This window comes from Bacillus rossius, chromosome 1, assembly GCF_032445375.1.
Source record: "Bacillus rossius redtenbacheri isolate Brsri chromosome 1, Brsri_v3, whole genome shotgun sequence".
In the NCBI taxonomy this organism is placed as follows: Eukaryota; Metazoa; Arthropoda; class Insecta; order Phasmatodea; family Bacillidae; genus Bacillus; species Bacillus rossius.
In genome coordinates this window covers 365,596,418-365,610,402 of record NC_086330.1, presented here as the reverse complement: position 1 = coordinate 365,610,402, position 13,985 = coordinate 365,596,418, and the positions used below count along the sequence as shown (strand labels likewise).

The 13,985-nt window shown below is 38.8% G+C and overlaps 2 protein-coding genes across 2 annotated transcripts; one reads left to right on the top strand and one right to left on the bottom strand.

Annotated features, from left to right (window-relative positions):
- The first annotated feature begins 415 nt into the window (after window positions 1–415).
- LOC134528377 (uncharacterized) lies at window positions 416–3,771 on the top strand. Its single transcript, XM_063361951.1, has 3 exons — window positions 416–646; window positions 1,531–1,689; window positions 2,575–3,771. Exons 1-3 carry the CDS (start codon window positions 416–418, stop codon window positions 3,100–3,102), a joined length of 918 nt encoding a protein of 305 aa, XP_063218021.1. The 3' UTR covers window positions 3,103–3,771.
- Window positions 3,772–4,956: 1,185 nt separating this feature from the next.
- On the bottom strand, window positions 4,957–12,665 carry LOC134528376 (3-hydroxyisobutyryl-CoA hydrolase, mitochondrial). Its single transcript, XM_063361950.1, has 3 exons — window positions 12,429–12,665; window positions 6,332–7,328; window positions 4,957–5,729 (listed from the first exon to the last, which is right to left on the bottom strand). Exons 1-3 carry the CDS (start codon window positions 12,429–12,431, stop codon window positions 5,602–5,604), a joined length of 1,128 nt encoding a protein of 375 aa, XP_063218020.1. The 5' UTR covers window positions 12,432–12,665; the 3' UTR covers window positions 4,957–5,601.
- Window positions 12,666–13,985: the final 1,320 nt, after the last annotated feature.

Genomic DNA, 13,985 nt, shown 5'->3' with positions numbered 1-13,985 from the left:
TGCCTGCATGCTTATTAGATTTAACATGAAGTAATATGTCACTTCTTCCGCCATGAGAAATACTAATATCGCACCTACACACACTGCAGAATGCATATTTCTGACCTTTGTCCGACTTCAAAATGAACGAGAATTCTTCCGAATAATCTTTACGAAAACACTACCAATAATGTTTTTTTACGCCACCGCCCATTGCAGATGCTACGCAATCAATCCATGCCAAATAAAAACCACCCGAAACGCTTAGGCCTGTATTACACTATCATATTCATATGACATAGATCTATTATCAAATTTATTTGATGAAAAATATGACTGTGTAATGTACAATCTTTGATAATAGTTGAAATATGATCATATGTCTATGATAATATGTTCTAGGAGCGAGAACCTTTGATAATATTTTAAGGTAAACATGGCAGGTGAAAAGTTCCATTGGACCATAGCGGCGACCAAAATGCTAATTGCACAATACGAATCGCACGAAATGTTGTACAATGCAAAACATAACGACTATAAAAATAGAAGCATGCGTGTAGCTATATGTAAGTCTATCGCTGAGGACATAAATCAAGGTTGTACAGTGGAAGACGTGAGGAAAAAAATTAATGGATTGAGATGCCAGTATGCAGCTGAAAAGGCAAAGGTAAGAATAATAGTTTTTATCATTTGTAAATGATTTTCTTTAACTTGCTAATACTGGGGAAAACCTTGCAACGCAAAATAAACTAACCTCTTTCGAGACAAAAACTTGAAATTTGAAATGTATTTGTATTCTCGATGACAATGCTTGTTAGTTTTGGTTTCAAACAATTTCCGGTAAAAGTTCTGTATCACGTATCCAAGTAGACATATCTCTTGATATTGTTTACATATTTTCAATGTACCTATACTGACATAATAAACAATCCAAAATCATTTTTAAGTATTTTTACTGTAACTATATTAACCTAACAAACCGTTCCTAATGGTTTTTTTAACACGTTTTTGGTATGTACAAGATCTATTTATGGGCTGTATCAAACCAGCAAGCATCATGTACCACAGGATAAAAATGTACAGGAATATACCATCAGGATCGAGGGATATATTTGGGTACACGATAAGGAACTTTTACCTGATTTCCCTGGTTCATTAATTTTTAAAATAAATAAATTGTTTTTTATATGATTAGGCTAGAATCGCATTGAATATTTATAAAAATAAGTCCTTTTTGATATATTGTAGACAATAACTTCATACATAATTACAGTATTTGAAATTGTTCCCCTCACCCATTTCCAATAAATAATTTAATAGCACAGATAAGCATTACCTTTTTTAAAATTGTTTTATGATGTAGGCCTACATTTGTAAATGTTCATGGAGTTAAAAATATTGACTCCTTTATTAAAACCTTGCATATTATGTAAACGTAAACATGAAGCAGTACCTACATATCATATCCTTGAATAACAAGTGACGAAGAGACTAGTATTGAGCTAAACAAATAACAGTTTTTTTTAACACTTATGTTCTGTTCTATTACAGATACTTAAAAGCATGAAAAGCGGAGCAGATGCAGACAGTGTTTACAAACCGATGGCTTATTGGTTTCCAATGTTAAATTTTCTGGATGCATCACTAACACCAGATGAATCACTATGTACTGTGGAAATTTCACAAAATCCGTCCATTGAAGAACAAAATGTAAGTTATGTATGTAAGTACTGTACTTAGTTAGTTGCCTCCTATGTAGTTCTCTTGCCATGGAACCTTTCCTGGCCCATTGTAAAATGTTTTGAAGTCATTACGTATTTCAGTACCATGTCGCATATGACCAAAATTTCTTTGTTGTTGTATAGGCTGCATTTGTTGACACACTTCTTCAGTAAATGGTTCAATAAAACAATGTCCACCTACCTCAACAGTTCGAAAGTCTGTATGAGTATATATGTGCTTTCGTTTTTCAACCAGCATATTGTGTAATGTGCAAGCAGCAAGCACAATTAACTTTACTTTATCTGGTGGTAAATTAATAGTTGTTAAAAACACACGGAAACGAGTTGCCAAGATTCCAAAACTACTTTCGATCATTCGTCTTCCACGAGACAATCTGTAATTGAATATTCTTTCTTCCTTGGTAATATTTTTCAATGGGTAGGGCTTCATAATGTTGTGACGTAAAGGAAATGCATCATCAGCAAGCACAACAAAAGGTAATACCAAATTTGAATTGGGCAGTCTCCTATCTTTTGGAATATTTAAAAGTGATTGGTCACTCAGACATTGTTTCAATGTACTGTTGGCAAACACTCCAGCATCACCAACTCTGCCATTTGCCCCAACATCAACATACAGGAATTTATAATTAGCATCAGCTAAAGCGAACAGTATGATGCTGTTAAAATGTTTGTAATTAAAATAATGTGAACCACTGTTTTTGGGACATTTTATACGGATATGTTTTCCATCCATTGCTCCTATTGTATTGTATACATTCCATTTCTTCTCAAACTCATTTGCTACAAATTCCCATTCCTCAGAGGTTCTTGGAACCTGAAAAAATAATATAACAAATGTTATTTGTTTCAGAATCTTCAAGAAACCCCATTGCATGATGAACTTCAATTACCTCGAGAACAATCGCCATCTCAAGAAAATGAGAAAAACAACACAAACATGCATTACAAAATAACAGAATCACAGCGAACACCATCGACATCACACATGAAACATGTCGCCAAAAAAAAAAGGAAATTAGACTCTGATTCTTATGATTCACTTTTATCCCAAGCATCTCATACAATGAAAGAAATGGCAAAGCTTGCAGTTCAAAAACCGGAGGGCTCGATAAATGTTGATGAATGTGAGGCATTTGGCAATTTTGTAATATCTGAACTTCGGGCAATTAAAGAAGCTAGTAATGATTACACATTCAGGATGGCAAAACGAAAGATTCAACATGCAGTGATGGAAATATGGGACACAATCGATGATCAATCACTAACAACCATAATGGTTCCTAGTGATTCAACGTCCTCCACAAGTCAGTGGACAGTAGTATCAGACCAGAGTGAAGTAATGGTTGGTTCCCCAGAGAATGCTGACAACTCTTCCTGAATGTCATCAGCAGATGTTCATACAGCATTCCAACAAGCAAATGCTCTCAGTACAAATTCTGATGATAACAATTAAAAGCTATTACCTCTATTGAACATTGTACATAAATATATTGTTGTAATAAAATATTTTCTTACCTTAAAAAACTCGTTCTTCATTGATTCATAAATAGCCTTACATGTTTCTGGAATAATAATGGAAAGTGTGCATTGAGGTATTCGACTACTGTACTGTAAACTAGAATATGATTCACCGGTTGCTAAAAATCTAAGAGTTACCATAAGCCGGTCTTGCACACTAATACTACTTCTCATGTGGGTATCTTCCTTCGAAATTAACTTAGACACTTTGGACACTACAAAATTAAAAGTATTTTCATCCATTCTTAAATAATTTTCATAGTGCTTGGGATCTTCATTTTGAAGTTCTTTCAGTAAATTATTATGAATGCCAAACATCTTCCGTCTTCCAATCCATGGCCTAACCCACACTCGCTTCTTTTTTTTGTTCTTCAGTTGTTTGAGCAATAAAGCAATTGTAATTATAGCACTGACACAAGCACCAGCAGCAACAAGTTGTGAATCCATTTTCTTACAGTACATATATGATCAAATATATTACCTAGTGTAATAGCACAAAAAAGTATTTGATAATATCTTTCAATCATGTGTGCTCATCATATATAATAGATCTATGTCATATGAATATGATAGTGTAATACAGGCCTTACGAACAGACGATCAACAATAGACAACACGATATCAAAGACACAACATGGCGGCGTAACCAACCAAAAACGATTCGTAAACGATCAAGCGTTCGATTTATCGATCGACTTGGAACAAAATAGGTCGCAACAATCGATATCAGAAGTGTCAACAAAAACTGGAAAAATTCGTAAAAAATTTATAAGATTCGTAAAATCGTAAAGACGTATGTTTTTCGTAAATTTTACGAAAAAATCGTAAAAGTTGGCAAGTATGCAAATGTATCACACTGAGACAAACTGGAAGTCTGATGCTACCAGTGCCTTGGCACTTCTACTTCGGTCTTGCACTTCATGCAGTCCCTGGCCACGCTGCAGTACACGAGGTTGAAATGTAACTGCAATAGAATACATACCGGACCAAATGTCAAACTACACTTATTTCACTTTTCAACAGACAAAGGAATAATGCTGCAGACATCTGTGACTCTCCAAGAGTCTTACAGACAGCAAGACACTGGAAGGTAATGCAGTTGAGGGCAACCAGCTACGGACACAAGCCAGTAGCACGCACTCTGGTGGTAGCAGTGCAGGAGGAATACCGTACAAGGTCATTGCTGGCTACTGTACTGCAATGAAACAATCGAGTCTGACACAAGGCAGTGCCTGGCAAAGGAAAGGCGTAAGGAGGAAGATGTGCTACGTTGCAGTGTCTGCAACATCAGCATCTAGCAGCAAGCCAGATATTTTATGGCAGTTTTAAAAAGGTGGCCAAACGATATGTTGGTTTTAACTTTATATACCTGTGTTCATAAATACGTCCGCCCACTTGGTCTAGTGGCTAGTGTGGCTAGCTGGTGGGCCAAGGAGCCGGTGTTATATTCCCGGCTGGGAAAGGATATTTGAAACCTTCACCCTGGGGTTCAGAACTGAGTGCTTGTGATGTCCCTTTCACCTTCATCCAGCAGAAGGCAATTGTAAACCACAGCGTCAATCATCCTGCCTCTGCAAGCATAGGGACACCACGGCTGTCTACATCGTGGCGTTACCTGTGCTCAAACCAACCAGTGATGGGTAAAACGAGACATATACTTAGTGTTGTAATAAAATTAATTGAAAGGTATTACAAAACACAGCACAGTTCAACATTTAAGAACATAAAATATGTGTTACATCTATTATCAATAATTACAAAGATGAACATGATCAATCATCTATACCTTCCTGTTACCCATCCAACCTCAATATATTTACATCTACCTCTGATACTTCTAAACTTTCCAAGGGTTCTTACAATCTCTTGAGAGTGTTCAGTTAGGTAACACCACTCATCTTGATAGTTTGACTGAAAATAGGGGGAAGTTATGTATACATCTCCTCTGATAGTACAAAAAAACATTGGTCATGGTTTATCCATGGCTGATGCCCATGCTGCACTTAACTTAACAGGAAGCAATTAGCAAGAAACACTTATTTGTGCACCACCAATACATAACTGTTGCACTTCAAAGTAAACTGTAATGAAACACAGGTATGGAAAATAAACAACCAATCAAACAGAGTGAGTGGGCAGGACTCCATGTGGCAAGATAAGCTATCTTAGGTTCAGGATGTGGATGCTCCACCGAGCATTGCATCTCAGGAGAGAGTTATTCGGCTGTGGTGACGTTAGATCCAAATCAGCAAGTATAAAGTTACCAGAATGACAATCTCTTGCACAGATACTCCATCGTAAGGCAGCATTATTGTCGTTACGTAATTGAACCTCATCCCGGACTCGAGATTCCTGCCGGTCACAGCACCAGTTCTTGGTCCGGCGGAAGGGGGGCAAAAAAGGAGGCGACAAAGTCGTCCGTGACTTCTTCCAAGCTGGCCGGCTTCCACTTGGGCTTGTCCTTGTCAATCAACAAGGCTCTCACACCTGCGGCACATAACCACAGCCGTGAATAGTTTCAGGTGCAATCACACTCTATAACAAGTTTTTCTGCAATGCAAGTTTAAATCATTTTCCAGTTAACCTATAAACTAAAGTAATAATTTATATATTCTAACAAGATTTCCTGCTAAATAAATTTAAATTATTAGGTCCTTTAAGTGATCTCACATTATGATTTTACAGAAATGCCAAGTGTTTCTGAGAAAATATATTTAACATAAACATAACAGAAAATGTAGCTAAATTAAAAAAAAAAGTGTAAATCATACATAATACAAAACATGTTAATATAGAAATTTCTGTATTTGTAAATACTGTAGTACCATGTTGTAAAATTTTACTGGTATGTATTACCATAGTTGTTTTGCAGTCTTTACATTTTCCTATGTGGAATCAATACTCTATACATTTCTTCTTCATAAGTTTCATATTTTATCATTTCTTTATGTAACAAAAGATTTGAAAAAGTAGTTCTTGCTTACATTTTCCTGCAAAGGTAACTCCTGTTCCAAGTTACAACATGGTTCTACTTTTGAACATCACAAAATCAATGAGTTCAGGAGGAAAATGCAGGTGAGTACATTTACCTTCAAAAAAGTCGTGACCCTTCAAGCAATGGCAAGCAACTCTGAACTCATTGATCAAACAGTCCTGGAGTGATTTTGTCGCACCTTCTTCCAACGTCCTTTTGATCAGTTTCAATGATGTGGGAGAAACTTTCTGCAGCACTTGCAACATACCGAGTGACCATTCGGATCCTTCTTCCTTCAGTCTCATAATTATATCCTCCACAGTAGGCGCAGAGAAACAATGATTTATCTGTTTCAAATGAGGTAACAGGCTGAATTCTGCAACATCCCGTTGGGAAAATTCTCCTAAAATTTTCTCAATGTCTCGTACGGTGTTCCCTTTCTCCAGCAGAGACCGCTCTAGGTCGTCTAGCTGCGAACTCTCCACATAATGAGTTGCGATGCCGGCCTTCAGCACGTCCGAGCCTTTGAGCCGGTGCCCGGTCAGACCCAGGAACAACCCCAGTTTGCCTCCGAGGCGAGGCAGGAAGTAACTACCGCCAACATCGCAAATGAACCCTATCGCAGATTCGGGCATGGCGACCAGAGTCCTCTCCGTGGCGACTCGGTACGCTCCGTGCACGGACAACCCCACCCCACCGCCCATCGTGATCTTATCTATGAAGGACACGTAAGGGATGTGGTACGTCCCGATCAGGCTGTTCAAGGTGAACTCTTCCTTGAAAAAATCTTCTCCGAGTTTATCCCCCCTCAGGCCAGCTTCCGTGACTGCCCTGACATCGCCCCCAGCGCAAAACGCTTTCTCTCCCGCGCCTTTTATGATGACCAGAGACTTGCTCGACTCCCAGTCCCTCAAAGCGGCCGTGATCTTTCTCACCATGGTGAGGTTCAGCGCGTTGAGGGCTTTGGGACGATTTAGGGTGATGACTCCCTTGTTTCCCACTGAATCCAATAGCACCTCACTGTCGCCGCTTGACATTGCACGGCACACCCCGCCTACAAGTGTCTTTGACTGTCTTGCACACCAACCCACAGGCAAGCGACGCATCACAATCTGAAACAATTTGTATCCCAAACATAACTTTTGTACAGTATTCATACACACAAGTATCCCTCATTCACAAATAGAGCAGCAATTCTAACAGTCTTTGCTCAGTTAGCTGCTGCCAATCTTTCCTTGGAGAAAATAGGAAAATAATTTTTGGTAAATATGTAGAGTAGAAGTATTTGCGAAAAAATTTTTTAAAAATCCGAAAATACTTTTATTATATGCTCTTTCACTTCCTCTTTTCATTAAACCCGGCGGAGATAAGAAATTCCAAATACTTTAGGAGATATCGCCGCTTTTATTTTGCAATACAAGACCTGTACTATCATTTGACCGTAGCCATTTTTTTATTTTGCAGTGTGTTCGTGAATGCCTAATTAATTAAAATGGTCAATTAGGTCAGGTCAGTTACATTATAAATACTTTCAAACTAAGCGGACATTAAAAATAATATGAATTAATTTTAATGGTTGTTTAGTTTTAAAGTATTTATAATGTAACTGACCTGACCTGACCTAACAAACCGGGACAAAGGATGAACAGTAGGAACTCACGTAATTTTTTTTTACTTATTACTTGCGCAACAATAATCAAATAACAAATAAAACATTAAAATTTGAAATGTTAAAAACTCACCTAAGTTAGAGGCGGGTAAACAATGGTGAACGCCGCAAGAAAAAAAAATTTCATACTAGTAAACAAGAAACAATGGTATATGCCGCATGAATACACAGGTATTATGATGAAAATTAAATAATTCGATATCTCCTAAAGTATTTGGAATTTCTTATCTCCGCCAGGTTTAATGAAAAGAGGAAGTTAAAGAGCATAGAATAAAAGTATTTTCGGAATTTTTAAATTTTTTTTAACAAATATCGCCCAACTATGAAAATTAAAAAATTTGATATCTCCTAAAGTATTTGGAATTTCTAATCTCCGCCGGGTTTAATGAAAAGAGGAAGTGAAAGAGCATATACGGTAATAAAAGTATTTTCCGATTTTAACATTTTTTTTCGCAAATACCGCTACTCTACATATTTACCTAATTTTTATTTAGATAATCAAATCTTTACAAAACCTTATAAAAAAAATATCAAAAGGATCTCTGAATTTGATTTGTCTACTGAACAACCCAGTTACCTAAAAAACCTTGCCCTAAATGCTCTCGCCTGCATAAAATCCAACAGTTTTCCATCCAATTCATTCCCATTCTCCATCTCAGGAGTTTAAGCGTTTTCTGCTTTCTGTTCTCTGTCACATCCCATGCAAATTTCCCTCACTCAAAGTCACCTCATTTTTTTTAAATCTTTTCTGTAAACTAGCCTGTAGTTCACCTCTTCCCCCTTCACATACTTAAAACCCCCATAGCAGCCTCTTCCTCTTATTTCACCTGAAGCATGCCCCTAACCAATTCAACACATCTCGTCACCCACCTGGGTGCCATCCACCGTATTTTCATTTTCTCCAACTTTTGTACTCTGTACCCAGAAAGTGATCTCAAGTTGCAGCTAATATGCCAGAATTGCCCGGCCTTTGCACTTCTGTATCACCCTACCCGGCAACTTTAGTACCCTAGCAGGCCCAGTGTCTTTCTCCCCTTTTTCACTACCTTGTGCACCTGGTCTCCTATACAGGCAGTCGCTTAATGTGTAAAGATGAAGGTGGTTAGATTCATGAGGAAGAGGAAGGTCAAGCTGGAAGTGTAAAGCTGGAACTGAAGGAGCTAAAGGAGGCTGATGAGTATAAATACCTAGGGGTGACCCTGCAAAAATTCCTGGAATGGGCAAACAGGTTCAGCAGGCGGTGAGTAAGGGTAGGATGGCGCTGGGACTGCTGGGCAAGACCCTCCAGGGAGCAGCGAAGAGGGTAAGGTAGAAGGCATACCCCACATTGGTCAGGCTAGTGATGCATGTGGCTGTGATCTGGGACCCCTACCTAGTGGCTGAGGTAAAAGAACTGGAGAAGGTGCAGCATAGAGCGGCCAGGTGGGTGATGGATATGTGGTGGAGAAGGGAAGAGCAAGAGGGGGAAATGCATAGTCCATCAAAAATTACTAAGGTGCTGGGGTGAGAATTATTACAGGGAAGGTGATAGCTCTTTTAAGGTTAACCCTAGAAAGCTAAACTATCGTAGATTTCACGAGCATATTTGTTTTCATGTACCTTGCACCCCTTAATCGGCGTAAATGGACTCGTCCGTCCAGTTCCGTGCCTCACTTGGCCGACCTCATTAGTTAGCGTTCATCTCGCTTCGCTGCCTGTTGTCAGTTCAGTGCGGCTGATAATCACTCGTAAATTTTACGATATAGTTTAGCTTTTACGTTTGGATTTTATAATTTACTCATTTTACTTTTAGTGGTTTATTATCGACTGAAAAGTGATAATACTGTGTTCTAATTACGGGCGTTAGTAATAACTATGTTATAAAAATGAGTAAATAGTGCACTGACAAAGACATTTTTAAATATCTTCAAGATAACGATAGTGATGACTCTGACTGCGCTCCGGGTTCAGATAATGAAGTCGATCATATGGAATATGATGATGTTATAAGTACAGATGATTCGGATGCAAACCCACATTATCGCCCTGATTCAGAGCAAGATCTGTCAAGTTCGGAAGAAGAACTGTCACCGCCAGTGAGAAAAAAAAGACTTTTCAAGTAAATCCCATTGTCTCTCCCCGACTTGTAGCAACGCAAACAGCTTCTGGTAGCGAATCTACCCCGAAACCTTCAGGGCATTATGCATCATCGCAACCATCCACTAATAGCACAACTACCCTGCAACCTTCAAGAGATTCTACAGCATCACAACCATCCACCAGTGGCACAACTACCCTGCAACACGCTGATGCTACACCCGGACCTACAGGTGATTCCTATTTAGTGGTTTTCAATAAAACTAGCCTGAGGGGTAAAAATGGACACCGTTGGACAAGCCAACAGATGATCACAATACAGCCTCGGTAGCGAGGAATGTCATTCATATTTCACCCGGATGCATTGGTATTGCTAACGATAAACTAATTCCTGTGGAAGTTTTCAGGATTTTTTCCACTGATGAAACTAAAAATCAAATTGTTTATTCCACAAACATAAAAATTCAGGAAAAGAGTGTTAACTATACTGCACAAACTTAAACTGTTGGAGCAATGAACGATAGTGAGTTCGATGCTCTATTAGGGTTACTAATTCTTTCAGCAGCACAAAAGGACAATCATTTACCGTCAAACGAGATGTTCAACCCAGAAATCAGTGGTGAGAGATACCATGCAACCATGATATGTGACCGATTTGATTTTTTGTTAGAGTGCTTGCGGTTTGATGATTCTGCAACTCGAGCCGATAGGATACAACTTGACAGTTTTGCTCCTGTGAGGAAAGTTTGGGACTTATTTGTTGCTGCGTGCCGAAGTTCTTACAAGCCTAGTTCTTTCTTGACTACTGACGAAAAGTTACTTGCATTTCGTGGGCGATGTAGTTTCAGAATGTACATTCCGAACAAACCAGATAAATATGGGCTGAAGATAGTTGTTATGTGTGGTACTGCCACAAAATATATGGTTCTTGCCCTTCCTTACACAGGTAAAACTTTAGACACAGAAGGTTTGCCTCAAGCTGAGTTTTTTGTGAAAAAGCTGTCAACAACTTGTCATGGATCCAATCGTAACATAACAGTTGACAACTGGTTCACATCTGTTCCACTAGCAACCTCACTTTTAGGAAACCCATTCAAACTTACGCTTGTAGGTACACTAAGAAGAGACAAGCGAGAAATTCCACCTGAAATTAAAGACCCTAAGTGCAGAGCCATTGGGACAAGTATGTTTTGTTTCGATGGCCCAAAAACCATGGTTTCTTACAAAGTAAAAAATTCCAAAACTGTTTTGTTATAATCTACTTGCCACGAAAAGCCTGTCATCCATAAAGTCTCCAAAAAACCTCAAATCATTGAGACCTACAATGCCACTAAAGCAGCAGTTCACTCCTTGGACCAGATGTGTCATCAAATGTCCTGTAGCCGCAAGACCAGACGATGGCCTTTGTGCGTGTTCTATGGCATGATGAACATTATCCTAGTAAATGCATATGTTTACGTTACTAATGTTGTGAAAAGAGGTCAGAAACCAGAATCAAGAAGGAAATTTGGTATGTAAATCCACCACAGCCTTGTAGAGTCATGGCTTCAACAGCGATTACAGTACTCAACTTTGACCCGCAAACTCCGGCAATCAATTGCAGATATCCTGATAATTCCAGTTCCACGAAGGGCCCATGACCTCCCTCAAAACCTTCCACGAACAATTTGCGGAATTTGCCGATCAGTCAAGAGGATGACGTCGATCTACTGCTGCTACTGCAGGAAACCAATCTGCGCAGAGCATAGCGTAAAGTGTTGTGTCAACTGTGTTGAGGGCTTGTAAAATTGCAAATCTGACGGAAACATGTTTTGAATGATGTATTTTAACACAATGTTTTCAATAACGTCTGTACTTGTATTCAAAAGTATTTTGTGGTAATTTTTTTTACCATTCGTAGATTTTACGATAGTTTAGCTTTAATGTAACTTTTGATCAGTTTAGCTTTCTAGGGTTAAGAAGGGGTGTAGGGGGGTGGGAAAAGCTGGTAACTGGGGTACACAGAGGTGGGTATAAAGGGTGGAGAGATCACAGGTGGAAGCGCCAGAGGGTATGGAGGCGAATGGAAAGAGGGAGGCATGCCTTTATTGAGAGGGAAGGGATGTGGAGTGACCTGAAGAAACAAAATAATTAGGGAAAAAAGGGGGGGGGGGGGGGGACCGAAAGGAATAGCTTCTTGAAAATACCATATAACGTAAAACTGCTCGCCCTTACACCCTTAGAAATGTATAACATTCTCTCGCCCCTATATCCTGTCCCTTCCATATATAACCTGTCTTTTTCACTTTTTTTCATGCAGTTTCGATGTATAATACTTAAACAGTACAAAGTAGTGTCAAACATATACGAATCTTAATAGACAAATTTTGAAATCTCCCATAAATAATATGGCAGCAAATCTATATGAAGACATTTCATTTCCAAATTATTATCAATTACATTTAAAAAAAAAGTTCAAGCAGCTTACCATGTTTAAACTCAAGGGCGTAATGACTCTGTAAAAAAAATTGGAAAAGCTGCCGCTTTATGTAAGACCATCGAATATAATTATTAAAACCTTTATTATGAAAAAAGCTTTTTAAAATAAATCAACAAATAATCTAAAAACACGTTCCCATAAAAGCTAAATAAAAACAAATATTTTAAAAAAAAGGTAAAAAAAACATAGAGTCGATGGTAAGTTAAAATCAGTTACACAACACTACACCGATAAAATTGGTGGCAAAAAAAAGTTATATTATTAATATAAATAAAAAAATTAACTTGTTTTCTATCGTATTCACAGAGAGATTAGAATTTAAATAATGTTAAAAAGGGCGATATTCATATTTATGGCTTGCACAGTTACTTTCGTTATGAAATTCCTATACGCATTATTAATTAAATTTTTTGTGAAATATACAAACATAGCTTTAGATTGTCTCATGTGTAAGTTTAATTATTTGATGAAGACCATCTAATTATAAACACATTTTCCTTATTTATTATATGGCATTCACCTATGTTATAAATTTTTCTTGAGAATACTATCGCATAAGCGAATTCATTGTCGCTTGATTTTGCTAAACAAAACATATGCCATCACCCGGCCTCTGTAGAAGGCCCGGGAAGTACCTGACGGGCGCTACGGGCGTCGCGGTGCTTCTGTTGTCCGGGGGGGCGCCAAGCTAGTGGGATACTAGGCCGTTAATGATGGACTGTGGGTACTCTGCCTCCGCATGCCCCGCCAGGTAGGCGGCTTGAAATCTAACCTGAACTTCCCTACTTGGTTGTGAGACCGCTTGGCTGTGTGGGGGACGGGGTGGTGCGAAAAATCGTAAGCGACACCGGTTACGTTAATTTGCATTTGAGGCCACTTGAGGCGGCCTCAGTCGTCTTAGGTATTATTTTTACTTTTATTTTGCGTAAAGTTTATTTTAAGATAAGTTAATTTTTTTATAACATTATTTATATGTTTATATTATTTAATGGTGTACGTTAATATTTATTTATTGTAACTTTTTAATCGTATATTTGTTTTAATTTACGCTTAGTACCCTTATTCTGGAGTGGGACCTGCAAGAAGTGACCAGAACAATCTAGCGGAGTGAGGGGTGGTAGTGGAGGAGGGGGGTGACGTCAGCTGACGTGAGAAGGGGACGCGACGGCGAGCTGTTTGCGAGTGGAGCGGGAGTGTGTGTTTGACCGCCGGCCACGGAACTACTCGGTGATAGGAGAATTTGCATCCCAGCGATGAGCAACTGGTGTTACGTTACGTGAATAAGATTTAATATGAGGGTAACGCCACGACACCTTGGGCGAAGCAACATAAGCGGTGGTATACGAGAACGTGATATTGTGGGCCTAGTGCACGGGCCACCAATGCAGCGCGATGCCAGAGGCGCTAAAAAGTGAGTGGGGTTTACACCCGACCCCGACAGCCACCGACTACAGAGGTATGCTTCAGTAACAAGTAAGTGCGAGAACTGGATTTTGTAGCTTTTGCCCGGCTGGTATGACTTACGGAAGACGTGTTTGAAAAACA